This window comes from Scyliorhinus canicula, chromosome 21 (assembly GCF_902713615.1).
Source record: "Scyliorhinus canicula chromosome 21, sScyCan1.1, whole genome shotgun sequence".
In the NCBI taxonomy this organism is placed as follows: domain Eukaryota; kingdom Metazoa; phylum Chordata; class Chondrichthyes; order Carcharhiniformes; family Scyliorhinidae; genus Scyliorhinus; species Scyliorhinus canicula.
In genome coordinates this window covers 16300086-16327785 of record NC_052166.1, presented here as the reverse complement: position 1 = coordinate 16327785, position 27700 = coordinate 16300086, and the positions used below count along the sequence as shown (strand labels likewise).

Below are 27700 nucleotides of genomic sequence, written 5' to 3'. Positions count from 1 at the left end.
AACAGTAAGCCAGCAAGTGTAGAGACTGGGGATGAGCATGGTAACAGGGTCAGGCTGGCAAAGAGGAAGGGTAGGTCGAACTCAGTGGGACTGGAGGTCTGGAGTGTATCTGCTTCAATGCATAGAGTATAATAGGTAAAACAGATGAATTTAAAGCCTTGATTCACGTGCGGAACTTGGATGTGGTTGCTGTACGGAGACTTAGTTAAAAAAGGGACAGGAGTGGCAGCTAAATATTCCAGGATATCGGTGATTTAGGATTTAGAGAGAGGGAGGAAGGTAAAAGAGGTGGGGAGTGGCAATACTGGTTAGAGAGAATATTACAGCTGTACAGAGGGAGGACGCCATGGAAGAATCAAATAGCGAGGCACTGTGGATAGAACTCAGAAACAGGAAGGGGCAGTCACTATGATGGGGCTATGAATGGTGAGGAATTTGTTAAGTGTGTCCAAGAAGGTTTTTTGGAATAATATGTGGAGAGTCTGAATAGAGAGGGGGCTGCACTGGACCTAATACTAGGGAACGAGCCCGGCCAGATCATCAACGTTGTACTGGGAGAGCATGTGGCAAATAGTGCCCACAATTCCGTAAGCTTTCGGATACTCATGGAAAAGGACTAGTGTTACCCTAGGGTCAAGTTGCTAAATTGGGGGAAGGCTAATTACAACCAGATTAGGCAGGATTTGGAGGCTGTTGTTTGGGTGAGGCTGTTTGAGTGTAAATCCACATTTGGCTTGTGGGAGTCCTTTAAGGAGCAGTTGATGGGAGTGCAGGACAGGCATGTCAGGGGGCCTCACGGTAGCATGGTGGTTAGCATCAATGCTTCACAGCTCCAGGGTCCCAGGTTCGATTCTCGGCTGGGTCACTGTCTGTGTGGAGTCTGCACGTCCTCCCCGTGTGTGCGTGGGTTTCCTCCGGGTGCTCCGGTTTCCTCCCACAGTCCAAAGATGTGCGGGTTAGGTGGATTGGCCATGCTAAATTGCCCGTAGTGTAAGGTTAATGGGTATGGGTATACGGGTTACGTGGGTTTAAGTAGGATGATCATTGTTCGGCACAACATCGAGGGCCGAAGGGCCTGTTCTGTTCTATGTTCTATGACAGGAAAGGCAGGATTCTGGAACCATGGATGACCAGGTAAATTGAGAATATTGTCAAAAATGAAAAAGATGCATACGTGAGGTACAGGCAACTAAAAACAGACAAAGTACTTGAAGAATACAAGGAAAATAGAAAAGAACGCATGCAGGGAGGAGGGCAAAAAGGGGTCATGAAATGTCCTTGGCAGACAGGGTTAAGGAGAATCCCAAGGCATTTTATATGTATATTAGAAACAAGAAGGTAGCTAGAAAAAGAGTTGGCCCACTCAAGGACAAAGGAGGGAAATTATGTGTAGAACCAGAGGAGGTAGCCTCACGGTAGCATGGTGGTTAGCATCAATGCTTCACAGCTCCAGGGTCCCAGGTTCGATTCCCGGCTGGGTCACTGTCTGTGTGGAGTCTGCACGTCCTCCCTGTGTGTGCGTGGGTTTCCTCCGGGTGCTCCGGTTTCCTCCCACAGTCCAAAGATGTGCGGGTTAGGTGGATTGGCCATGCTAAAATTGCCTGTAGTGTAAGGTTAATGGGGGGATTGTTGGGTTACGGGTATACGGGTTACGTGGGTTTAAGTAGGGTGATCATTGCTCGGCACAACATCGAGGGCCGAAGGGCCTGTTCTGTGCTGTACTGTTCTAAAAAAAAAAGGTGAGGTCCTTAATGAGTATTTTGCATCGGTATTCACAAAGGAGAGGGTCATATTGATTGGTGATTGATTGGTCATATTGATCTCAGAGGCATGTGTAAACACTTTAGAACAGGTCGTTATTACGAGGGAGGAAGTGTTAGATGTGTTAAAAAGCATTAAGGTAGACAAATCCCCAGGGCCAGATGGTATCTATCTCAGATTACTGAGGGAGGCAAGAGATGAAATCGCTGGGCTTCTGACAGAAATTCTTATGTCCTCATTGGCCACAGGTGAAATTGGAGGATAGCCAATATTGTACCGTTATTTAAGAAGGGTTGCAAGGATAAACCAGGTAATTATTGGCCAGTGAGCTTGACGTCAGTGATAGTGAAATTGTTGGAAAAGATTCTCAGAGATAGGGGGCTGGATTCTCCGCCCCGCCACATTTCTGCCTCAACCCGCCGGCAGGATTCTCCGTTACGCCGGCTGGCCAATGGAGTTTTCCATTGTGGGGCAGCCCAACGCCGTCGGGAAACTCCCGGGCACCGGCAAAGCGGAGAATCCCCCCAGCGGAGAATCCCGCCCAGGATCTATACACATTTGGAAGTGAATGGTCTTATTAGCGACAGACAGCATGGTTTTGTATGAGGGAGGTCATGTCTCACTAATTTAATTGAGTTTTTTGAGGAGGTGACAAAAATGATTGACGAGGGAAGGGTTGTGGATGTTATCTACATGGACTTTAGTAAAGCATTTGATATGGTCCCTCATGGCAGGCTGGTGCAAAAGATTAGATCACATGGGGGCAGGGGTGAACTAGCTGGGTGGATCCAGAACTGACTTGGCCATAGAAGACAGAGGGTAGCAGTGGAAGGGTGTTTTTATGAATGGAGATCTGTAACTAGTGGTGTTCCGCAGGGGACCTCTGTTGTTTGTAATATATATGAATGACTTGGAAGAAAACGTAGCGGGTCCGATTAGCAAGTTTGCAGATGATACTAAGATTGCAGGAGTTGCGGATAGTGATGAAGATTATCAGAGAATAAACAGGATATAGATAGGCTGCAAAATTGGACGGAGAAATGGCAGATGGAATTTAACCCGGACAAATGTGAGGTGATGCATTTTGGTATATCCAATTCAGGTGGGAGCTATAAAATAAACGTCAGGAGCACAGAGACACAGAGAGATCTGGGCATGCAGATCCATAGATCCTTAAAAGTGGCAGCACAGGTGGAAATGGTGGTAAAGAAAGCATATGGCATGCTTGCCTTCATAGGACTGGGTATCGAGTATAAAAGCTTGAAAATTATGTTACAGCTATATAGAACGTTGGTTGGGCCTAATTTGGAATACTGGCCGGGATTTTCCCCTACCCAGCGGGGTGGGGGGGTCCCGGCGTGTTGGAGTGGCTTGAACCACTCCGGCGTCGGGCTGCCCCAAAGGTGCGGACGTCTCCGCACCTTTTGGGACCAAGCCCTCACATTGAGGGGCTAGGCTCGCGCAGAAGTGGTTCCCACTCCGCCGACCGGCACAAACAGCCTTTGGGGCCGAAAGGAAGTCCGCGCATGCGCTGGAGCGTCAGCGGCTGCTGATGTCAAACCGGCGCATGCGCAGGGGAGGGGGTCTCTTCCGCCTCCGCCATGGTGAAGACCATGGTGAAGGCGGAAGAAAAAGAGAGGTCCCCCGGCACAGGCCCGCCCGCTGATCGGTGGGCCCCAATTGCAGGCCAGGCCACCGTGGGGGCACCCCTGGGGTCAGATCGCCCCGCGCCCCCCCCCCCCCCCCCAGGACCTCGGCGCCTGCCCACGCCGCCTGCTCCCGCCGGTAAGGTAGGTGGTTTAATCCACGCCGGTGGGAGAGGCTTGTCAGCGGCGGGACTTCGGCCCATCGCAGGCCGGAGAATCGCCGCAGGGGGCCCGCCGACCAGCGCGGCGCGATTCCCGCACCGGCCGAATTGCGGGGGGCGGAGAATTTGCGACATGGCGGGGGCAGGATTGACGCCAGCCCCGGCGGGGGGTCGGAGAATCCCGCCCATTGTGTCCAATTCTGGTCACCACATTACCAGAAGGACGTGGAGGCTTTGGAGAGAGTACAGAAAAGGTTTACCGGGATGTTGCATGGTATGGAGGATATTAGTAATGAGGAAAGATTGAATAAACTGGGATTGTTCTCCCTGGAGAGACAGAGGCTGAGGGGCGACCTGATAGAAGTTTATAAAATTATTAGGGGTGTACTTGGGTGAACAGTTGGAGGCTTTTTCCCAGGGCAGAATTGAAAATTACAAGGGGGCACAGGTTCGAGGTGAGGGGGATAGGTTCAGTGGAGCTGTGTGGGGGAAGTATTTTACACAGAGGGTGATGGTGGCCTGGAATGCATTGCCAAGTGAAGTGGTTGAGTTAGCGACCTTTAACACTTATCTGGACAGGCACAGGAACAGACGGGGTTTAGAAGGATACAGGCAGTTGGTCTCGATAGGATATGTGATCAGTGCAGGACTGGAGGGCCAAAGGGCCCTTTCCTGCGCGGTATTGTTCTTTGTTCTTTGTGTGTGTTACACTGACACTGTGTGTTACACTGACCCAGTGTGTGTTACACTGACACTGTGTGTGTTACACTGACACTGTGTGTGTTACACTGACACTGTGTGTGTTACACTGACACTGTGTGTGTTACACTGACACTGTGTGTGTTACACTGACACTGTGTGTGTTACACTGACCCTGTGTGTGTTACACTGACATTGTATGTGTTACACTGACACTGTGTGTGTTACACTGACACTGTATGTGTTACACTGACACTGTGTGTTACACTGACACTATGGGCGCGATTCTCCCATATGGGGAGAAATCGTAAGGCTGGCGTCAAATCCGGGCGGGTTTGACGCCAGCCCCCCCCCTTCCCGACCGGGAACCAATTCTGGTCCCCGGTCGGGGCTAGCATCCCAACGCCGTAAACTCCGGCATCGTGGGCTTAACGAATTTCGTTAAGCCCGCTTGCCAGAGTTAGCGCCGGCTGACGCGTCATATGACGTCAGCCGCGCATGCGCGGATTGGAAGACTCCAAACCGCGCATGCGCAGATGACGTCATCGCGCATTTGCGCGAAACCCGCGCATGCGCGGGCCGGGATGCCCCTCAGCCGCCCCGCGAATGGATACTGCGGGGCGGCGGAAGGACAAAGAGTGCGCGGGCATCGGGCCCGCTGCCCGCGATCGGTGGGCACCGATCGCGGGCCCATGGCACCCTTGGCATGGGTCGTGGTACTGCCGTGCCAATCGGTGCCATGGTTTAAAAAATCGACAGTTTACGGCCGTTTTTACGAACGGCCAGACCAGGTGTGTTTGCCGTTCGTAAAAACAGCCGTAAAGGGCTGGGAACTCGGCCCATCCATCAGCTGAGAATCGCTGCCGGCCGTTAAAAAACGGCGGCAGCGATTCGTATCGGGAGTCGGGCGTGGGAGGGGGGGGGAGAATAGCGGGAGGGCGTCGGAACAGCGTGGCTGTAAAATTTTACGAGCCACGCTATTCTCCGCACCGTCGGGAGTGCGGAGAATCGCGCCCTGTGTGTGTTACATTGACACTGTGTGTGTTACATTGACATTGTGCGTGTTACATTGATACTGTGGGCGCGATTCTCCGCTCCCACGCCGGGTGGGAGAATCGCGGGAGGGCCGCTCTCCCACCCCCCAAAAGCGCGACACGCCGCTCAGAGAATCACGGGCTGCCGTTTTTTACGGCGGCCTGCGATTCTCCGACCCGGATGGGCCGAGCGGCCTGCCGTTCCCGACCAGTTCACGCCGGCGGCAACCACACCTGGTCGCTGCCAGCGTGAACATGACACCAATAGCTGGTTTGTGGCTTGTGGGGGGCGGAGAGGGGAGTGAGAACCACAACCGTGCTCGGGAGGGGACTGCCCACCGATCATCGAGCTGGCGTCTCAAAGGGACGCACTCTTTCCCCTCCGCCGCCCCGCAAGATCAAGCCGCCACGTCTTGCGGAGCAGCGGAGGGGAAGGTGGCAACCGCACAAGCGCGGGTTTGAGCCGTCATCCGTCGTGACGTCAGCCGCGCATACGGCAGAGATTTACGGTACGGCCCTCCTAGCCCCCCGGGGGGGGGGGGAGAATAGGGGGCAAGGAGAGGCCTCCGATGCTGATGTGAACCTCTCCGGGTTCCACGACGGCGTTGGGACCTACGGAGAATTTCGCCCTGTGTGTGTTACATTGATACTATGTGTGTTACACTGACACTGTGTGTGTTACACTGACACTGTGCGTGTTACACTGACACTGTGTGTTACACTGACACTGTGTGTGTTACACTGACACTGTGTGTGTTACACTGACGCTGTGTGTTACACTGACACTGTGTGTGTTACACTGACACTGTGTGTTACACTGACACTGTGTGTTACACTGACACTGTGTGTGTTACACTGACACTGTGTGTGTTACACTGACACTGTGTGTTACACTGACACTGTGTGTTACACTGACACTGTGTGTGTTACACTGACACTGTGCGTGTTACACTGACACTGTGTGTGTTACACTGACACTGTGTGTGTTACACTGACACTGTGTGTTACACTGACACTGTGTGTTACACTGACACTGTGTGTGTTACACTGACACTGTGCGTGTTACACTGACACTGTGTGTGTTACACTGACACTGTGCGTGTTACACTGACACTGTGTGTGTTACACTGACACTGTGTGTGTTACACTGACACTGTGTGTGTTACACTGACACTGTGTGTTACACTGACACTGTGTGTGTTACACTGACACTGTGCGTGTTACACTGACACTGTGCGTGTTACACTGACACTGTGCGTGTTACACTGACACTGTGTGTGTTACACTGACACTGTGTGTGTTACACTGACACTGTGTGTTACACTGACACTGTGCGTGTTACACTGACACTGTGCGTGTTACACTGACACTGTGCGTGTTACACTGACACTGTGCGTGTTACACTGACACTGTGTGTGTTACACTGACACTGTGCGTGTTACACTGATACTGTGTGTGTTACACTGACACTGTGTGTGTTACACTGACACTGTGTGTGTTACACTGACACTGTGTGTGTTACACTGATACTGTGTGTGTTACACTGACACTGTGCGTGTTACACTGACACTGTGTGTTACACTGACACTGTGTGTGTTACACTGACACTGTGTGTTACACTGACACTGTGTGTGTTACACTGACACTGTGTGTGTTACACTGACACTGTGTGTGTTACACTGACACTGTGTGTTACACTGACGCTGTGTGTGTTACACTGACACTGTGTGTGCTACACTGACACTGTGTGTGTTACACTGACACTGTGCGTGTTACACTGACACTGTGCGTGTTACACTGACACTGTGTGTGTTACACTGACGCTGTGTGTGTTACACTGACACTGTGTGTGTTACACTGACACTGTGCGTGTTACACTGACACTGTGCGTGTTACACTGACACTGTGTGTGTTACACTGACACTGTGTGTTACACTGACATTGTGTGTGTTACACTGACACTGTGTGTGTTACACTGACACTGTGTGTTACACTGACACTGTGTGTGTTACACTGACACTGTGTGTTACACTGACACTGCGTGTGTTACACTGACACTGTGGGTGTTACACTGACACTGTGCGTGTTACACTGACACTGTGTGTGTTACACTGACACTGTGCGTGTTACACTGACACTGTGCGTGTTACACTGACACTGTGCGTGTTACACTGACACTGTGTGTGTTACACTGACACTGTGTGTGTTACACTGACACTGTGTGCTACACTGACACTGTGTGTGTTACACTGACACTGTGTGTTACACTGACACTGTGTGTGTTACACTGACACTGTGTGTTACACTGACACTGTGTGTGTTACACTGATACTGTGTGTGTTACACTGACACTGTGCGTGTTACACTGACACTGTGTGTTACACTGACACTGTGTGTGTTACACTGACACTGTGTGTTACACTGACACTGTGTGTGTTACACTGACACTGTGTGTGTTACACTGACACTGTGTGTGTTACACTGACACTGTGTGTTACACTGACCCAGTGTGTGTTACACTGACACTGTGTGTGTTACACTGACACTGTGTGTGTTACACTGACGCTGTGTGTGTTACACTGACCCAGTGTGTTACACTGACACTGTGTGTTGCACTGACACTGTGTGTTGCACTGACGCTGTGTGTGTTACACTGACACTGTGTGTTGCACTGACGCTGTGTGTGTTACACTGACGCTGTGTGTGTTACACTGACACTGTGTGTGTTACACTGACACTGTGTGTGTTACACTGACACTGTGTGTGTTACACTGACGCTGTGTGTGTTACACTGACACTGTGTGTGTTACACTGACACTGTGTGTGTTACACTGACACTGTGTGTTACACTGACACTGTGTGTGTTACACTGACACTGTGTGTGTTACACTGACACTGTGTGTGTTACACTGACACTGTGTGTTGCACTGACGCTGTGTGTGTTACACTGACACTGTGTGTGTTACACTGACACTGTGTGTGTTACATTGACACTGTGTGTTACACTGACACTGTGTGTGTTACACTGACACTGTGTGTTACACTGACACTGTGTGTGTTACACTGACACTGTGTGTTGCACTGACGCTGTGTGTGTTACACTGACGCTGTGTGTGTTACACTGACACTGTGTGTGTTACACTGACGCTGTGTGTGTTACACTGACACTGTGTGTGTTACACTGACACTGTGTGTGTTACACTGACACTGTGTGTGCTACACTGACACTGTGTGTGTTACACTGACACTGTGTGTTGCACTGACGCTGTGTGTGTTACACTGACACTGTGTGTGTTACATTGACACTGTGTGTGTTACACTGACACTGTGTGTGTTACACTGACGCTGTGTGTGTTACACTGACACTGTGTGTTACACTGACACTGTGTGTTACACTGACACTGTGTGTGTTACACTGACACTGTGTGTTGCACTGACGCTGTGTGTGTTACACTGACACTGTGTGTGTTACACTGACACTGTGTGTTACACTGACACTGTGTGTGTTACACTGACACTGTGTGTGTTACACTGACACTGTGTGTTGCACTGACGCTGTGTGTGTTACACTGACACTGTGTGTGTTACACTGACACTGTGTGTTGCACTGACGCTGTGTGTGTTACACTGACACTGTGTGTGTTACACTGACACTGTGTGTTACACTGACACTGTGTGTGTTACACTGACGCTGTGTGTGTTACACTGACACTGTGTGTTACACTGACACTGTGTGTGTTACACTGACACTGTGTGTGTTACACTGACACTGTGTGTTACACTGACACTGTGTGTGTTACACTGACATTGTGTGTTACACTGACACCGTGTGTGTTACACTGACACCGTGTGTGTTACACTGACACTGTGTGTGTTACACTGACACTGTGTGTGTTACACTGACGCTGTGTGTGTTACACTGACACTGTGTGTGTTACACTGACACTGTGTGTGTTACACTGACACTGTGTGTTACACTGACATTGTGTGTTACACTGCGCTGTGTGTGTTACACTGACACTGTGTGTTACACTGACACTGTGTGTTACACTGACACTGTGTGTGTTACACTGACACTGTGTGTGTTACACTGACACTGTGTGTGTTACACTGACACTGTGTGTGTTACACTGATGCTGTGTGTGTTACACTGACGCTGTGTGTGTTACACTGACACTGTGTGTGTTACACTGACACTGTGTGTGTTACACTGACACTGTGTGTGTTACACTGACCCAGTGTGTTACACTGACACTGTGTGTGTTACACTGACACTGTGTGTTACACTGACACTGTGTGTGTTACACTGACACTGTGTGTGTTACACTGACCCAGTGTGTTACACTGACACTGTGTGTGTTACATTGACACTGTGTGTTACACTGACACTGTGTGTTACACTGACACTGTGTGTGTTACATTGACACTGTGTGTTACACTGACACTGTGTGTTACACTGACACTGTGTGTGTTACACTGACACTGTGTGTTACACTGACACTGTGTGTGTTACACTGACCCAGTGTGTGTTACACTGACACTGTGTGTTACACTGACACTGTGTGTGTTACACTGACACTGTGTGTGTTACACTGACACTGTGTGTTACACTGACACTGTGTGTGTTACACTGACACTGTGTGTGTTACACTGACACTGTGTGTGTTACACTGACCCAGTGTGTTACACTGACACTGTGTGTTACACTGACACTGTGTGTGTTACACTGACACTGTGTGTGTTACACTGACACTGTGTGTTACACTGACACTGTGTGTGTTACACTGACACTGTGTGTGTTACACTGACACTGTGTGTGTTACACTGACACTGTGTGTGTTACACTGACACTGTGTGTTACACTGACACTGTGTGTGTTACACTGACACTGTGTGTTACACTGACACTGTGTGTGTCACACTGACACTGTGTGTGTTACACTGACACTGTGTGTGTTACACTGACACTGTGTGTGTTACACTGACACTGTGTGTGTTACACTGACACTGTGTGTTACACTGACACTGTGTGTGTTACACTGACACTGTGTGTGTTACACTGGCACTGTGTGTGTTACACTGACACTGTGTGTTACACTGACACTGTGTGTTACACTGACACTGTGTGTGTCACACTGACACTGTGTGTGTTACACTGACACTGTGTGTTACACTGACACTGTGTGTGTTACACTGACACTGTGTGTTACACTGACACTGTGTGTGTCACACTGACACTGTGTGTGTTACACTGACACTGTGTGTGTTACACTGACACTGTGTGTGTTACACTGACACTGTGTGTGTTACACTGACACTGTGTGTTACACTGACACTGTGTGTGTTACACTGACACTGTGTGTGTTACACTGGCACTGTGTGTGTTACACTGACACTGTGTGTTACACTGACACTGTGTGTTACACTGACACTGTGTGTGTCACACTGACACTGTGTGTGTTACACTGACACTGTGTGTTACACTGACACTGTGTGTGTTACACTGACACTGTGTGTGTTACACTGACACTGTGTGTGTTACACTGACACTGTGTGTGTTACACTGACACTGTGTGTGTTACACTGACACTGTGTGTGTTACACTGACCCAGTGTGTTACACTGACACTGTGTGTGTTACACTGACACTGTGTGTGTTACACTGACACTGTGTGTTACACTGACCCAGTGTGTGTTACACTGACACTGTGTGTTACACTGACACTGTGTGTGTTACACTGACACTGTGTGTGTTACACTGACACTGTGTGTTACACTGACACTGTGTGTGTTACACTGACACTGTGTGTGTTACACTGACACTGTGTGTTACACTGACACTGTGTGTGTTACACTGACACTGTGTGTGTTACACTGACACTGTGTGTTACACTGACACTGTGTGTGTTACACTGACACTGTGTGTGTTACACTGACCCAGTGTGTTACACTGACACTGTGTGTGTTACACTGACACTGTGTGTGTTACACTGACACTGTGTGTGTTACACTGACACTGTGTGTGTTACACTGACACTGTGTGTGTTACATGGCGCCCTTGTCTCAGCTAAAATTATATTCCGCCCCACCCTCCCCCGTACACAGCCATGGAGGAGCCCCCTGCATGTTTGGGGTGTCCACCTACCACGGACGTATTGGGGGGAACTTCCCCCCCCCCCCCTTCCCCCCACCACCCACGCATATTCCCCAGCATGCACCCCTCTGCCCCCAACACACATAAGGGGAAGGCCTGCTCCCCCAATGGAGAAGGGTTTATCCTCTTCTCTCAGTGTGCCCTGCACAGCCCCCTGGCACTGCCTGCTGGCACTGCCCCCTGGCATTTCCCACTGGCACTGCCCCAGGCACTGCCCCCTGGCATGTCCTCTGGCATTTCCCCCTGGCACTGCCCCCTGGTTGGATGGTTGTTCCGTACCTGTATTGATCACTTTTTTCATAATTTGTGCCATCTTGCCTTTCAGAACTGAATTCAATATCTTCACAATGAGGACGAGGCAGATACAGAGAACAAGCAATGATGATATGAGCAGGATGAAGCCAACTGCAATGTCAGAGAGCGCTGTGTTCACAAATATATGTTGACCTGTCAGGAAACAGAAAGAGATTGCAAAGGGACATCAGGCATTTGCTGATGGAACGGCTAAAAGTTAATATTTTCTCAATTTCTTTGATCTGTTTACCGAGCACACCATTGATTAATGTTCTGCCTGAATTTCAGCATTGATAAGATGCCAAGTACCTAGGCTGTGCATCCCAGAAATTAGCTGGTAGCAAACAGCATGTTCCTTTTGTTTCAAATTATTCTTATTCATTTATGGGATGTGGGTTTCGCTGGCTAGGCCAGCATTTATTTCCCATCACTAATTGCCCTTGAGAAAGTGGTGGTGAGCTGTCTTCTTGAACCGCTGTAGTCTATGTGGTGTAGGTACACCCACCGTGCTGTTAGGGAGGTGGTTTGGGGATTTTGACTGGGAGACAGTGAAGGAACGGCGACATATTTCCAAGTCAGGGTGGTGAGTGACTTGGAGGGGAACCTCCAGGTGGTGGGGTTCCCAGGTATCTGCTGCTCTTCTAGATGGTAGTGGTCATGGGTTTGGAAGGTGCTGCCTAAGGAGCCTTGGTGAGTTCCTGCAGTGCATCTTGTAGATGGTACACACGGCTGCCACTGTGCATCGGTGGTGGAGGGAGTGAATGTTTGTGGAAGGGGGAGCAATCAAACAGACTGATTTGTCCTGGATGGTGTCAAACATCTTGAGTGTTTTATAGAATTTACAGTGCAGAAGGAGGCCATTTGGCCCATCGAGTCTGCACCGGCTCTAAGAAAGAGCACCCTACCCAAGGGTAACCCAGTAACCCCACCCAACACGGAGGGCAATTTTGGACACTAAGGACAATATAGCACGGCCAATCCACCTAACTTGCACATCTTTGGACTGTGGGAGGAAACCGGAGCACCTGGAGGAAACCCACGCATACACGGGGAGAACATGCAGAGATCGCACAGACAGTGACCCAAGCCGGGAATCGAGCCTGGGACCCTGGAGCTGTGAAGCGATTGTGCTGACCACAATGCTACCGTGCTGCCCTGGAGCCTTACCCGATTGCATCGCCCCCAGTCCGTCTATCACCTCGCCAAGCTCGATTGGGCCTCCCAAGCCATCCACGACCTCCTCAGGAACTCCAACCCCCCCCCCTCAAAGAATCGCTTCATACCCTCCTCCCCGGCTGGAGGTTCCGATTTGTATAATCTACTATAAAATTCCTGAAATGTATCATTCATCACCGCCAGATCCACAACCACCTTCCCCACCTATATCCTTTACTTTCCCAATTTGTCTTGCCGTCTCATAAGAACATAAGAACATAAGAACTAGGAGCAGGAGTAGGCCATCTGGCCCCTCGAGCCTGCTCCGCCATTCAATTAGATCATGGCTGATCTTTTGTGGACTCAGCTCCACTTTCCGGCCCTAACACCATAACCCTTAATCCCTTTATTCTTCAAAAAACTATCTATCTTTACCTTAAAAACATGTAATGAAGGAGCCTCAACTGCTTCACTGGGCAAGGAATTCCATAGATTCACAACCCTTTGGGTGAAGAAGTTCCTCCTAAACTCAGTCCTAAATCTACTTCCCCTTATTTTGAGGCTATGCCCCCTAGTTCTGCTGTCACCCGCCAGTGGAAACAACCTTCCCGCATCTATCCTATCTATTCCCTTCATAATTTTAAATGTTTCTATAAGATCCCCCCTCATCCTTCTAAATTCCAACGAGTACAGTCCCAGTCTACTCAACCTCTCCTCATAATCCAACCCCTTCAGCTCTGGGATTAACCTAGTGAATCTCCTCTGCACACCCTCCAGCGCCAGTACGTCCTTTCTCAAGTAAGGAGACCAAAACTGAACACAATACTCCAGGTGTGGCCGCACTAACACCTTATACAATTGCAACATAACCTCCCTAGTCTTAAACTCCATCCCTCTAGCAATGAAGGACAAAATTCCATTTGCCTTCTTAATCACCTGTTGCACTTGTAAACCAACCTTCTGTGACTCATGCACTAGCTAACCCAAGTCTCTCTGAACAGCGGCATGCTTTAATATTTTATCGTTTAAATAATAATCCCGTTTGCTGTTATTCCTACCAAAATGGATAACCTCACATTTGTCAACATTGTATTCCATCTGCCAGACCCGAGCCCATTCACTTAACCTATCCAAATCCCTCTGCAGACTTCCAGTATCCTCTGCACTTTTCGCTTTACCACTCATCTTAGTGTCATCTGCAAACTTGGACACATTGCCCTTGGTCCCCAACTCCAAATCATCAATGTAAATTGTGAACAATTGTGGGCCCAACACGGATCCCTGAGGGACACCACTAGCTACTGATTGCCAACAAGAGAAACACCCATTTATCCCAACTCTTTGCTTTCTATTAATTAACCAATCAACTTTAAAGTTGTTGGAGCTGCACTCATCCAGGCAAGTGGAGAGTAAGCCATCAATAATAATAATCTTTATTAGTGTCACAAGTAGGCTGACATTAACACTGCAATGAAGTTACTGTGAAAATCCCCGAGTCGCCACATTTCGGCGCCAGTTCGGGTTCACAGAGAGAGAATTCAGAATGTCCAATTTTTTTTAACAAACGAGTTTATTGAGGTGTTTTTTGGCATTGTAAACAGTAACATTAGTGTGCAGATACTAATTACAAAAAACATAGTGCAAATAACAGTTCCTCTCTCGGAAATCGGCCCGCCTATTCTTCCCCCCTACTCTACACTATTCTCCCCCCCCCCCACCCGCCAGGGAAGCAAAGGCCAAAACGTCAGCCTCTATCCCCTCCTGGACTCCCAGGTCCTCCGACACCCCAAAAATCGCCACCTCTGGACTCATCGCCACCCTTGTTTTCAGTACCCGGGATATGAAGTCCGCAAACCCCTGCCAGTATCCCCCTGAGTTTTGGACACGCCCAGAACATGTGGACATGGTTCGCTGGTCCTCCCGCAGATCTAGCACACTTGTCCTCCAGCCCAAAGATATTTACTCATCCGGGACACCGTCATGTGGGCCCGGGGGACGACCTTGAGGTTGAGCCTGGCACGTTGCGGTTGCATTTACCCTCCTCAGAGCGTCTGCCCATATACCGCCCTCTAACTCCCCACCAAGCTGCTCCTCCCACTTGAGTTTCAGTTCCCCGGACCCTGTGTCCTCCGCTTCCATAAGCTCTTTATAAATATCCGAGACTCTCCCCTCTCCTAACTCCCCCCTGGAAACTACCCTGTCCTGGATCCCCCTTGGTGGAAAGCGTGGAAAGGACGGGACCTGTCTACGTAAGAAATCCCGCACCTGCAAGTACTGAAAGTCATTCCCCCTCGCCAGCCCGAACTTCTCCTCCAACGCCTTCATGCTCGAGAAGCTCCCTTCCAGGAACATGTCACCCATCCTTCCCACCCCCGCCCTCCGCCACACTCGAAACCTGCCATCCATTTTCCTCGGATAAAATCGTTTTGTGTCACATATTGGGGACCAGACCGGCGCTCCCACTTCCCCCGCATGCTTCCTCCATTGGCCCCAAATCCGCAGAGCCGCTACCACTATAGGGCTGGTGGAGTACCTGGCTGGCGGGAGCGGCAAGGGAGCCGTGACCAGGGCTGCCAAGCTGGTGCCCCTGCACGAAGCAGCCTCCACCCGCTCCCAAACCGACCCCGTACCCACCATCCATTTCCTTATCATGGCTATGTTAGCCGCCCAGTAGTAGTTGCTGAGGTTCGGCAACGCCAGCCCCCCCTGCTACGGTTCCGTTCCACAATCCCCCTCTTTACCCACGGGGACTTCCCCGCCCAAACAAATCCCAGGATGATTTTATTGATCCTTTTAAAGAAGGACCGCGGAATGAAAATAGGGAGACACTGAAAAATAGACAGGAATCTCAGGGGGAACGTCATCTTCACCGTCTGCACTCTCCCCGCTAGTGACAGCGGGAGTGCATCCCACCTCTGAAACTCGCTCCTCATTTGCTCAACCAGTCTGGACAAGTTCAATTTATGCATCCTGCCCCAGTATCACGCCACTTGTATCCCTAAATACCTAAAACATTCCCCAACCAGCCTAACGGCAGCTCCCTCAGCCTATTCTCCTGACCCCTCGCCTGCACCACAAACATCTCGCTCTTTGCCATGTTCAACTTGTACCCCAAAAACCGGCCAAACTCCCCTAGGATTTCCATAATCCCGTCCACCCTGACACGTACAAAAGCAGGTCATCCGCATAGAGAGAGACATTGTGTCCCCCCCCCCCCACCCCCCCGACCATTCCCTTCCACCCCCTTGCCGCTCTCAGAGCAATTGCCAGCGGTTCTATGGCCAACGCAAACAGCAGTGGAGAGAGGGGGCATCCCTGTCTTGTCCCACGGTATAGTCTAAAATACGCAGATTACGTCCTGTTCATCCTTACACTGGCCTCCGGGGCCTGATTTAGCAGTCTAAACCAGTCCACAAAGCCTTCTCCAAACCCAAACCCTCCCAGCACCTCCCATAAATAGTCCCACTCAATCCAGTCAAAAGCCTTTTCGTCATCCATTGCCACCACTACCTCCACATCTCTGCCCTCCGGGGGCATCAGAATCACATTGAGTACCCTTCTTAAGTTGGCTACCAGCTGCCTGCCCTTTACAAACCCCGTTTGGTCCTCCACAATCACATCCGGTACACAGTCTTCGATTCTGGACGCCAGGATCTTGGCCAGCAGTTTAGCGTCAACATTGGCCTATAGGACCCACAAGCTTCCGGATCTTTATCCCATTTTAATATCAGCGAGATGGTGGCTTGCGATATCGTCGGGGGTAGCACCTTATTGCCCCTCACCTCGTTAAACACCCTAACCAGCATCGGCCCCACTATCCCCGAGAACTTTTTGTAGAACTCCACTGGATACCCGTCCGGCCCTGTGGCCTTACCCGACTGCATGGCCTTCAGGCCCCCCATTACTTCTTCAGCTCTAATCAGGGCCTCCAGCCCCTCTACCATCCCCCTGCCCACCTTTGGGAAGGTCAGCCCATCTAAGAAGCGCCTCACCCCCTCTGGCCCCGTGGGGAGGTTCCGAGGTATACAGCTTGCTGTAAAAGTCCCTGAATACCCTGTTCAAACCTGCCGGGTCTCCATCCCGGTTCCTTCCCTGTCCACTACCGTCCCTATTTCCCTGGCCGCCTCCCTCTTCCTAAGTTGCTGTGCAAGAATTCTGCTGGCTTTCTCCCCATACTCATACACTGCGCCCCTGGCCTTTCTGAGCTGCTCTACGGCCTTCCCAGTGGATAGTGCCCCCAGCTCCACCTGCAGTCTCCATCGTTCCCTCAGTAGTTCTGCCTTTGGGGATTCTGCATATTCCCGGATTGAGATCAGTTCCCCTCTCACCACCGTCTTCAGCGCCTCGCAGAGCACAGCTGCTGAGACTTCCCCTGTATCGTTGACCTGCAGGTAGTCCTGCATGCATTTCCCCACTCTCTCACACACCCTCTCCTCGGCCAACAATCCCACCTCTAACCTCCATTGTGGGCGCTGGTAACTTTCTTTGCAGACCTGCAGGTCGGCCCAATGTGGAGCATGGTCCGAAATAGTGATCGCCGAGTATTCTGTATTCCTCACCCCCTCCAAAAAGTCCCTACTCATAATTAAGAAGTCAATACGAGAATAGACCTTGTGAACATGTGAATAGAAGGGGAACTCCTTCCCCGTGGGCTGGCTGATTCTCCAGGGGTCTACCCCTCCCCATTTGTTCCCTTGCCATTGCCGGGACCCTGCCCGTTCTGGAGCACGACCGGTCCAGGTCGGAGTCGAGGACTGTATTAAAATCCCCACCCATAATCAACGTGTGCGAATCCAAGTCGGGAATTTTCCCCAGCAGCCTTGTGATGAAATCTACATCATCCCAGTTTGGAGCGTAAACATTCACTAGGACCACCCTCACCCCCACAAGCTTGCCCCAGACCATGAGAAATCTACCACCCCCATCCGCAAATCTGCTGTCCGCCTCAAATTGAACCCGTTTGTTAATCATGATCGCGACCCCTCTGGTTTTAGCGTCAAGCCCCGAGTGGAAGACCTGGCTAACACAGCCCTTCCGTAATCTAATCTGGTCCGTCACTTTCAAATGTGTCTCCTGCAGCAACATTACATCCGCCTTCAGAGCCCGTAAGTGCGCGAACGCACGTGTCCTCTTGACTGGCCCGTAATCCTCTAACATTCCAGGTGATCAGCCTGGTTGGAGGGCGCCCTGCACACACACCGCCCCCCCACCCCCCCCCCCCCCCCCCCCCCCCCCCCCCCCCCCCCCCCCAGAACGGCCCTGTTCGAGCAATCACTCTAGGACCGAGACAGAGGGAAAACAAACAAAGAACAAAGCTCGCCCCCACCATAGTGCAATTCAAACTGTGTAATGAGGTGGGTGCTCCCACCCACCCCCCTCCCAACATTACAAGAAAAATAGCAAAAAGAACCCAAACAGCCCCCAATAACTTAAACTTTAACTTTAACTTTAACTTTAAAACAGACAGAAACAAAAACACCCCAAATTTTAAATAAAAGAACGTGCCGAACGCCATCGCTAACTCGAAGGGCAATCTACGAACAAATGAAACACTCTAACTTGAGTCCACGGGTCCTCAGTTCGGCACCAGTCCGTGCCCCTTAGCGAAGTCCCTCGCTTTCTCCGGGTCGTCAAAATAATGTTGCTGTTCCTGGTATGTGACCCAAAGCCGCGCTGGGAAAAATAGCCCGAACTTGACCTTTTTAAACAGAATCTCTTTAATTTGTCTATAGGCTTCCCTCCTTCTGGCCACATCCTGGCTCAGATCCTGATAGATGCGCAGGACACTGTTGTTCCATAAGCAGCTCTACATGCTCTTGGCCCACTGTAGAACCCGCTCCTTGTCCACGAACCTATGGAACCTGACCACCATCGCCCAGCTCCCCCCCCCCACCATCGCCCAGGCTCCCCCCCCCCCCCCCCCCCCCCCACACCCCTCCCTGGCTGCCTCACCTGCACTCTGTGTGCCCTGTCCAGCTCCAACGGACGCGGGAAGAAATCATCCCCCACCAGCTTCTGCAGCATGTCTGCCACATATGCTGTGGCATCCACTCACTCAGCCCCCTCCGGGAGCCCAATGATTCTCAGATTCTGCCGGCGAGACCTGTTTTCCAGGTCCTCCAGCTTGTCCATCAGCCTTGATTGTTGCTCCTTCAACTTTCTAATTTCCACTTCTGCTACCGTTTGGAAATCCGCCTGCTCCTCCACTGTCTTCTCCAGTGCCTGGACCTTCTTATCCTGAGCATCCAGCCTCTGGTCCAGTCGCTCCACCGCTTTCTGGAGCGATTTCAAATTATCCCGCTTCAGTGCTGCGAAGCTCTCTTTCATGACCTGCAGCATGTTGTCCAGTGCTGCCTGGACCGTCCGTTCCGTGGTCCGTTCATCGGCCATCTTTCCTCCCACTTGAACTTCCACACCACCTTTGTTCAGACCCTTCTTCGCCTGCCATCACTCCCTTCTGCTCCTTAAGTCCATACAACTCTGTATGGATTCAGATCTAAAGTGCTGTTGTTCTCCACTCCAGCGCTCAAAAGTTCGAAAAAAAGTCAGGGGGAAAGGTCTAAAAGTCTGACCGGAACGAGAGCCACCAAATGCGTGACTTACTCCCTCACAGCCGCCACCGGAAGTTCCAGAATGTCCAATTCACCTAACAAGCACATCTTTCGAGATTTGTGGGAGGAAAACGGAGTGCTCGGAGAAAACCCACACAGACACGGGGAGAACGTGCAGACCTGGGTCGCTGTGAGCAACAGTGCTAACCACTGTGCTACCGCGCAAGTCAAGGAGACACACCCAGAGTGGGAATTTGGAACTTGGTAATTTGGTAATTCTCCCTACTGTTTTGTTCTCTCTCCTTCTGGCCTGTAACTTTTAATCTGCAGGGAGAGAACCAGAGAGCATCTGAGAACCTGGGAAGGTAAGTGATTTTTATTTATTTTTATTACCTTTTCAAATTGTGTGGGGGAGGAAGACTGGAGTGACATCACAGTAAAGCTGTGACCTGATTGGCTGCACTAAATTTAAAAATTAAACATTGTGAAACTAATTAAACATAATTACTTATAATTTAGAGGGGTATCTAAGCCAGAGATCGGAGAGTACTGTATTTAGCTTTCACATTTATAATAGAAATCTAGTGCTAGGAAACATATAGTTAACAGTAACTTTTTTTAACTTTTAAATTTAATTTTCTAATTAATTGAAGCAATGTCAATTAGAGGGGTGCAGTGCTCTGACTGTGAGATGTGGCAGGTCCGGGAGGCTTCATCTGCAGAAAGTGCTCCCAACTGGAACTCCTCACAGACCGCATGGTTCGGTTGGAGCAGCAGCTGGATGCACTAAGGAGCATGCAGGTGGCGGAAAGCGTCATAGATAGCAGTTATATAAATGTGGTCACACCCAAGGTGCAGGCAGAGAAATGGGTGACCACCAGAAGGGGCAGACAGTGCAGGAATCCCCTGTGGTTGTCCCCCTCTCGAACAGGTATACCCCTTTGGATACTGTCGGGGGGGATAGCCTGTCGGGGAAAACAGCAGCAGCCAGAGCAGTGGCACCACAGCAGGCTCTGATGTTCAGAAGGGAGGGTCAAAGCGCAGAAGAGCAATTGTCATAGGGGACTCTACAGTCAGGGGCACAGATAGGCGCTTGTGTGGATGTGAAAGAGACTCCAGGATGGTATGTTGCCTCCCTGGTGCCAGGGTCCAGGATGTCTCCGAATGGGTAGCGGGCATCCTGAAGGGGAGGGCAAACAGGCAGAGGTCATGGTACAAATTCGTACTAACGACATAGGTAGGAAGGGGCATGAGGTCCTGCAGCAGGAGTTCAGGGAGTTAGGCAGAAAGTTAAAAGACAGGACCTCGAGGGTTGTAATCTCGAGACTACTCCCTGTGCCACGTGCCAGTGAGGCTAGAAATAGGAAGGCTGAGCAGCTAAACACATGGCTAAACAGCAGGCGTAGGAGGGAGGGTTTCAGTTATCTGGACCACTGGGAGCTCCTCCGGGGCAGGTGTGATCTGTATAAGAAGGACGGGTTGCATCTAAACTGGAGAGGCATAAATATCCTGGCCGCGAGGTTTGCTCGTGTCACACGGGAGGGTTTAAACTAGAATGGCAGGGGGGTGGGTACCGGAGCAATAGGTCAGAAGGTGAAAGCATTGAGGGAGAACTAGGGAATAGGGCCAGTTTGGCTGAGGCAGAGCAGACAGGGAGATGTTGGCCTGAAGTTTTAATGCAAGAAGTATAACAGGTAAGGCAGATGAACTTAGAGCTTGGATTAGTACTTGGAAATATGACGTTGTTGCTATTACAGAGACATGGTTGAGGGAAGAACAGGATTGGCAGCTAAACATTCCAGGATTTAGATGTTTCAGGCGGGATAGAGGGGGATGTAAATGGGGTGGTGGAGTTGCGCTACTGGTTAGGGAGAATATCACAGCTGTACTGTGGGAGGACACCTCAGAGGACAGCAAGGCTATATGAACAAAGAACAAATAGAACAAAGAAAATTACAGCACAGGAACAGGCCCTTCGGCCCTCCCAGCCTGCGCCGATCCAGATCCTTTATCTAAACCTGTCTCCTACTTTCCAAGGTCTACTTCCCTCTTTTGCCGCCCGTTCATATACCTGCTAGATGCCTCTTAAATGATGCTATTGTGCCCGCCTCAACCACCTCCACTGGTAAAGTGTTCCAGGCACCCACCACCCTCGGCGTAAAAAACTTTCCACGCACATCTCCCTTAAACTTTCCCCCTCTCACCTTGAAATCGTGACCCCTTGTAACTGACACTCCCACTCTTGGAAAAAGCTTGTTGCTATCCACCCTGTCCATACCTCTCATAATTTTGTAGACCTCAATCAGGCCCCCCTCAACCTCCGCCTTTCCAACAAAAACAATCCTAATGTACTCAACCTTTCTTCATAGCTAGCACCCTCCATACCAGGCAACATCCTGGTGAACCTCCTCTGCACCCTCTCCAAAGCATCCACATCCTTCTGGTAATGTGGCGACCAGAACTGCACGCAGTATTCCAAATGTGGCCTAACCAAAGTCCTATACAACTGTAACAGGACCTGCCGACTCTTGTACTCAATACCCCGTCCGATGAAGGCAAGCATGCTGTATGCCTTCTTGACCACTCTATCAACCTGCGTTGCCACCTTCAGGGTACAATGGACCTGAATGGTCCCTGAATGGGATATGGATAGAGATCAGGAATAAGAAGGGTGCAGTCACAATGTTGGGGGTTTACTACAGGCCTCCCAACAGCCAGCGGGAGATAGGGGACCAGATAGGTAGAGTAAAGAGTAAAAACAACAGGGTTGTTGTGATGGGAGACTTCAACTCCCCAATATTGACTGGAACTCACTTAGTGCCAGGGCCTTAGACAGGGCAGAGTTTGTAAGGAGCATCCAGGAGGGCTTCTTAAAACAATATGTAGACAGTCCAACTAGGGAAGGGGCTGTACTGGACCTGGTATTGGGGAATGAGCCCAGCCAGGTGGTAGAAGTTTCAGTAGAGGAGAATTTCGGGAACAGTGACCACAATTCAGTAAGTTTTAAAGTGCTGGTGGACACGGATAAGAGTGGTCCTAGGGTGAATGTGTTAAATTGGGGGAAGGCTAATTATTATTATTTTTTTAATAAATTTAGATTACCCAATTATTTTTTCCAATTAAGGGGCAATTTAGCGTGGCCAATCCACCTACTCTGCACATTTTTGGGTTGTGGGGGCGAAACCGACGCAGACACGGGGAGAATGTGCAAACTCCACACAGACAGTGACCCAGAGCTGGGATCGAACCTGGGACCTCAGCGCCGTGAGGCGGTTGTGCTAACCACTAGGCCACCGTGCTGCCCTGGAAGGCTAATTATAACAATATTTGGCAGGAACTGAAGAACCTAGATTGGGGGCGGACGTTTGAGGGTAAATCAACATCTGACATGTGGGAGGCTTTCAAGTATCAGTTGAAAGGAATTCAGGACCGGCATGTTCCTGTGCGGAAGAAGGATAAATACGGCAAATTTCGGGAACCTTGGAGAACGAGATATATTGTAGGCCTCGTCAAAAAGAAAAAGGAGGCATTTGTCAAGGCTAGAAGGCTGGGAACAGACAAGGCCTGTGTGGAATATAAGGAAAGTAGGAAGGAACTTAAGCAAGGAGTCAGGAGGGCTAGAAGGGGTCACGAAAAGTCATTGGCAAATAGGGTTAAGGAAAATCCGAAGGCGTTTTACACGTACATAAAAAGCAAGAGGGTAGCCAGGGAAAGGGTTGGCCCACTGAAGGATAGGCAAGGGAATCTATGTGTGGAGCCAGAGGAAATGGGTGAGGTACTAAATGAATGCTTTGCATCAGTATTCACCAAAGAGAAGGAATTGGTGGCTGTTGAGTCTGGAGAAGGGTGTGTAGATAACCCGGGTCACATTGAGATCCAAAATGACGAGGTATTGGGCGTCTTGAAAAATATTAAGGTAGATAAGTCCCCAGGGCCTGATGGGATCTACCCCAGAATACTGAAGGAGGCTAGCGAGGAAATTGCTGAGGCCTTGACAGAAATCTTTGGATCCTCACTGTCTTCAGGTGATGTCCCGGAGTTCTGGAGAATGGCCAATGTTGTTCCTTTGTTTAAGAAGGGTGGCAAGGATAATCCAGGAACTACAGGCCGGTGAGCCTTATGTCAGTGGCAGGGAAATCACTAACTTGATAGAGCTTTTTGAAGAGGTCACAAGGATGATTGATGCAGGTAGGGCATTAGATGTTGTCTGTATGGACTTCAGTAAGGCAGACTGGTACAAGAGGTAAAGTCACATGGGATCAGAGGTGAGCTGGCAAGTTGGATACAGAACTGGCTATGTCATAGAAGGCAGAGAGTAGCAATGGAAGGGTGCTTTTCTGATTGGAGGGCTGTGACTAGTGGTGTTCCGCAGGGATCAGTGCCGGTACCTTTGCTGTTCATAGTATATATAAATGATTTGGAGAAAAATGTAACTGGTCTGATTAGTAAGTTTGCAGATGACACAAAGGTTGGTGGAATTGCAGATAGCAATGAGGACTGTCAGAGGATACAGCAGGATTTAGATCATTTGGAGACTTGGGCGGAGAGATGGCAGATGGAGTTTAATTCGGACAAATGTGAGGTAATGCATTTTGGAAGGTCTAATGCAGGTAGGGAATATACAGTGAATGGTAGAACCCTCAAGAGTATTGACAGTCAGAGAGATCTTGGTGTACAGGTCCACAGGTCACTGAAAAGGCAACGCAGGTGGAGAAGGTAATCAAGAAGGCATACGGCATGCTTGCCTTCATTGGCCAGGGCATTGAGTATAAGAATTGGCAAGTCATGTTGCAGCTGTATAGAACCTTAGTTAGGCCACACTTGGAGTATAGTGTTCAATTCTGGTCGCCACACTACCAGAAGGCTGTGGAGGCTTTAGAGAGGGTGCAGAAGAGATTTACCAGGATGTTGCCTGGTATGGAGGGCATTAGCTATGAGAAGCGGTTGAATAAATTTGGTTTGTTTTCACTGGAACGACGGAGGTTGAGGGGCGACCTGATAGAGATCTACAAAATTATGAGGGGCATAGACAGAGTGGATAGTCAGAGGCTTTTCCCCAGGGTAGAGGGGTCAATTACTAGGGGGCATAGGTTTAAAGTGCGAGGTGCAAGGTTGAGAGTAGATGTACGAGGCAAGTTTTTTTACGCAGAGGGTAGTGGGTGCCTGGAACTCGCTGCCTGAGGAAGTGGTGGAAGTAGGGACGAAAGTGAAGTTTCAGAGGCATCTTGACAAATAGATGCATAGGCTGGGAATAGAGGGATATGGACCCCGGAAGTGTAGAAGATTGCTGTTTAGACGGGCAGCATGGTCAGCACGAGCTTGGAGGGCTGAAGGGCCTGTTCCTGTGCTGTACTTTTCTTTGTTCTTTGTTCTTTGTACCAGGTCCTGACTTGTGCCTTGTAGATGGTGAACAGGCTTTGGGGAGTCAGAAGGTGAGTTACTCACCACAGGATTCCCAGCCTCTGACCTGCTTTCATAGCCACGGTATTTATGTGGCTTGTCCAGTTCTGTAATGTCATCAGATGTCAAAGGGAGATGGTTAGATTGCAAACATTCCTACTTATAGAATTTACAGTGCAGAAGGAGGCCATTCGGCCCATCGAGTCTGCACCGGCTCTTGGAAAGAGCACCCTACCCAAGGTCAACACCCCCACCCTATCCCCATAAGCCAGTAACCCCACCCAACACTAAGGGCAATTTTTGGACACTGAGGGCAATTTATCATGGCCACTCTACCTAACCTGCACATCTTTGGACTGTGGGAGGAAACCGGAGCACCCGGAGGAAACCCACACACACACGGGGAGGATGTTCAGACTCCGCACAGACAGTGACCCAAGCTGGAATCGAACCTGAGACCCTGGAGCTGTGAAGCAATTGTGCTCTCCACAATGCTACTGTGCTACTTCTGACCATGTGATGGAAAGAAGGCCATTCATGAAGCAGCTGAAGATGATTGGGCCTAGGACACTACCCTGAGGACACCTGCAGTGATGTTCTGGGGCTGAGATGATTGACCTGATTATTTGAGACGGATATTGGTAAGGAATAGTTGACAGACTGTATTCAACCAGCCATATATAACCAGGGGCTGGTTTAGCTCACCAGGCTAAATCGCTGGCTTTTAAAGCAGACCAAGCAGGCCAGCAGCACGGTTCAATTCCCGTACCAGCCTCCCCGGACAGGTGCTGGAATGTGGCGACTAGGGGCTTTTCACAGTAACTTCATTGAAGCCTACTCGTGACAATAAGCGATTTTCATTTCATTTCATATATTTCAAAACCCAAAACAAAATTACTACTGTTATATGTGATTTTGCGATTGGGCAGCTTTTACTGAATAGTCCGGAATGCGTTAATGGTTACAGTAACAGCCAATTAAAGATAATCAGTTGAGCTTGTAATCTGGTTAATTTACATTAGCTAGAAGTGACATCCAATCATACACTTGGACCCATTCTTTGCAAACTAAAGGATTATGTCCAAGCCATGCACTTTTTCCGAATTACCTGGGAGCTTGGGGAGCCTATAGTTCCCCATTGCTTTCTCCATGGCAACGCCTATGAGATTCATACAAAATCACAGTATCAAAGACTTTTTGCAGTGCAGAAGGAGGCCATTCGGCCCATCAAGTCTGCATCAAAAGGTAACTCACCTGGTGCCCTTGCTTTCTTCCCGTAACCCTGCACTTTCTTCCTTTTTGGATGAGAATCCAATTTCCCTTCGCAAGCTTCGATTGAACCTGCCTCCACCACACCCTCAGACAGCTCATTCTAGGTCCCAAACACTCATTGTGTGAAAAAGACCTTTCTCAATTTGCCTTTTCTTGTTTTGCCAATTACTTTTTAATCTGTGCCCTCTGGCACTCGAGAGGAAACAGTCATTCCCAATCTACTATGTCCAGGCCCCTCTTGATTTTGAAAATCTCCTCTCAACCCGCTTCTCTCCAAAGATAACAGACCCAACCTCTCCAACTGATCCGCATAACTGAAGTTCCTCATCCTTGGAGCCATTCTCCTGAATCTTTTTGCGCCCTCCCCATGCCTTAAAATCCTTCCCAAAGCGTGGAGCCCAGAGCCGGCCACAATGCTCGTAGTGAGGCTGAACCAGTGTTTATACACGTTCACGCAACCTCATAGTTCTTGTACTCTCTGCCCCTATTAATGAAGCTCCCAGGATACTGTATACCTTATTAACCACTCTCTCAACCTGTCCTGTATCCTCCATTTACCTATTCACATGCACCACCCAGATCCCTCTGCTCCTGTACCTATTTAGAGTTGTATCCATTGTTTAGGATTGGCCCTCCATGTTTTTCCTGCCAACACAAATCACTTCACAGGACCCAAGCTTATGAGGGGAAATGTCAAATTTGAGTCTATTGCTTTATAAAGATGTGTATAAAGCCTGTAGCATGTGTATGCCTGACCTGCCAAGCAATCAGCGCCCACTTTTCCTGTGGTATAAATTGCGGTGATTGTTTTGAAATTTGGCATTCTTGTGTTTGTCCTGTGGAGTCAAAGGTGAGAAGCCTCGGCAACATCTCTCTCTGCTCAGCAGATTTTCATCCATTTCTACACATTCCATCAAGAAAGCTGACCAGTTCTTCCATTGTTACTCTGTCCGGTTATATTTCTGTAAAAGGATCAGCTCACATTTAACCTGAAATTCAGAATTGCAGAATGCTCCCAATAGGATCTGCCTGCCACTTACACGGATTAAAAGGTTCTCGGTCACTGTTACGTTTTTCAATGCGACGGAGTAATTCTCTGTTTGGAAGCAGTGTAAAATCTCACACAGTCTGATTGGTCAGTGATACGTTTTTTAGAACCTAGCGATGAAGATGGATCCACTCAGAATTGCCCCAAACAGTTATTGTCTCCTGACTGATTCCCTTGGCATTGCTCGATATCATTACTGTTATTCTCAAGATTTCTGGTTTGTTCATTTGTGATAATTTCCAGTTTGTACAGGAGCAGTTTGGAGCTGGAAACAATAGTTCAAACTAATGTCACGCGAGTGCTACTTTAAGAAATGTTTTTGTCTTATCACATGGCTTCAGTGATGTCATTGTGTGGGTGGAGCTGGGCTGTGGCTCTGAGTTTTTACTTTCGTTTTTGAGTTGGGAGCTGGCTGTGGCTCTGAGATTTACTTTTGTTTTTGAGTTTGAACTGGTTTTGTCCTGCGCAGGTTGAAAAGAAATGTCTCTCCTTCTTCATTTTCAAAGCTGTTCCCAGGCCACTTCATA

At 49.6% G+C, this 27700-nt stretch overlaps 1 protein-coding gene across 1 annotated transcript in view; it reads right to left on the bottom strand.

The window, feature by feature from the left end:
• The window catches only part of LOC119955612 (sodium-dependent phosphate transport protein 2C-like), a 150966-nt gene that overhangs the window by 48679 nt on the left and 74587 nt on the right, over window positions 1-27700 (bottom strand). The window contains exon 10 of the mRNA XM_038782010.1: window positions 11733-11900. Coding sequence (XP_038637938.1) covers window positions 11733-11900 — 168 coding nt within the window. The remainder of the gene's footprint in view (window positions 1-11732; window positions 11901-27700) is intronic.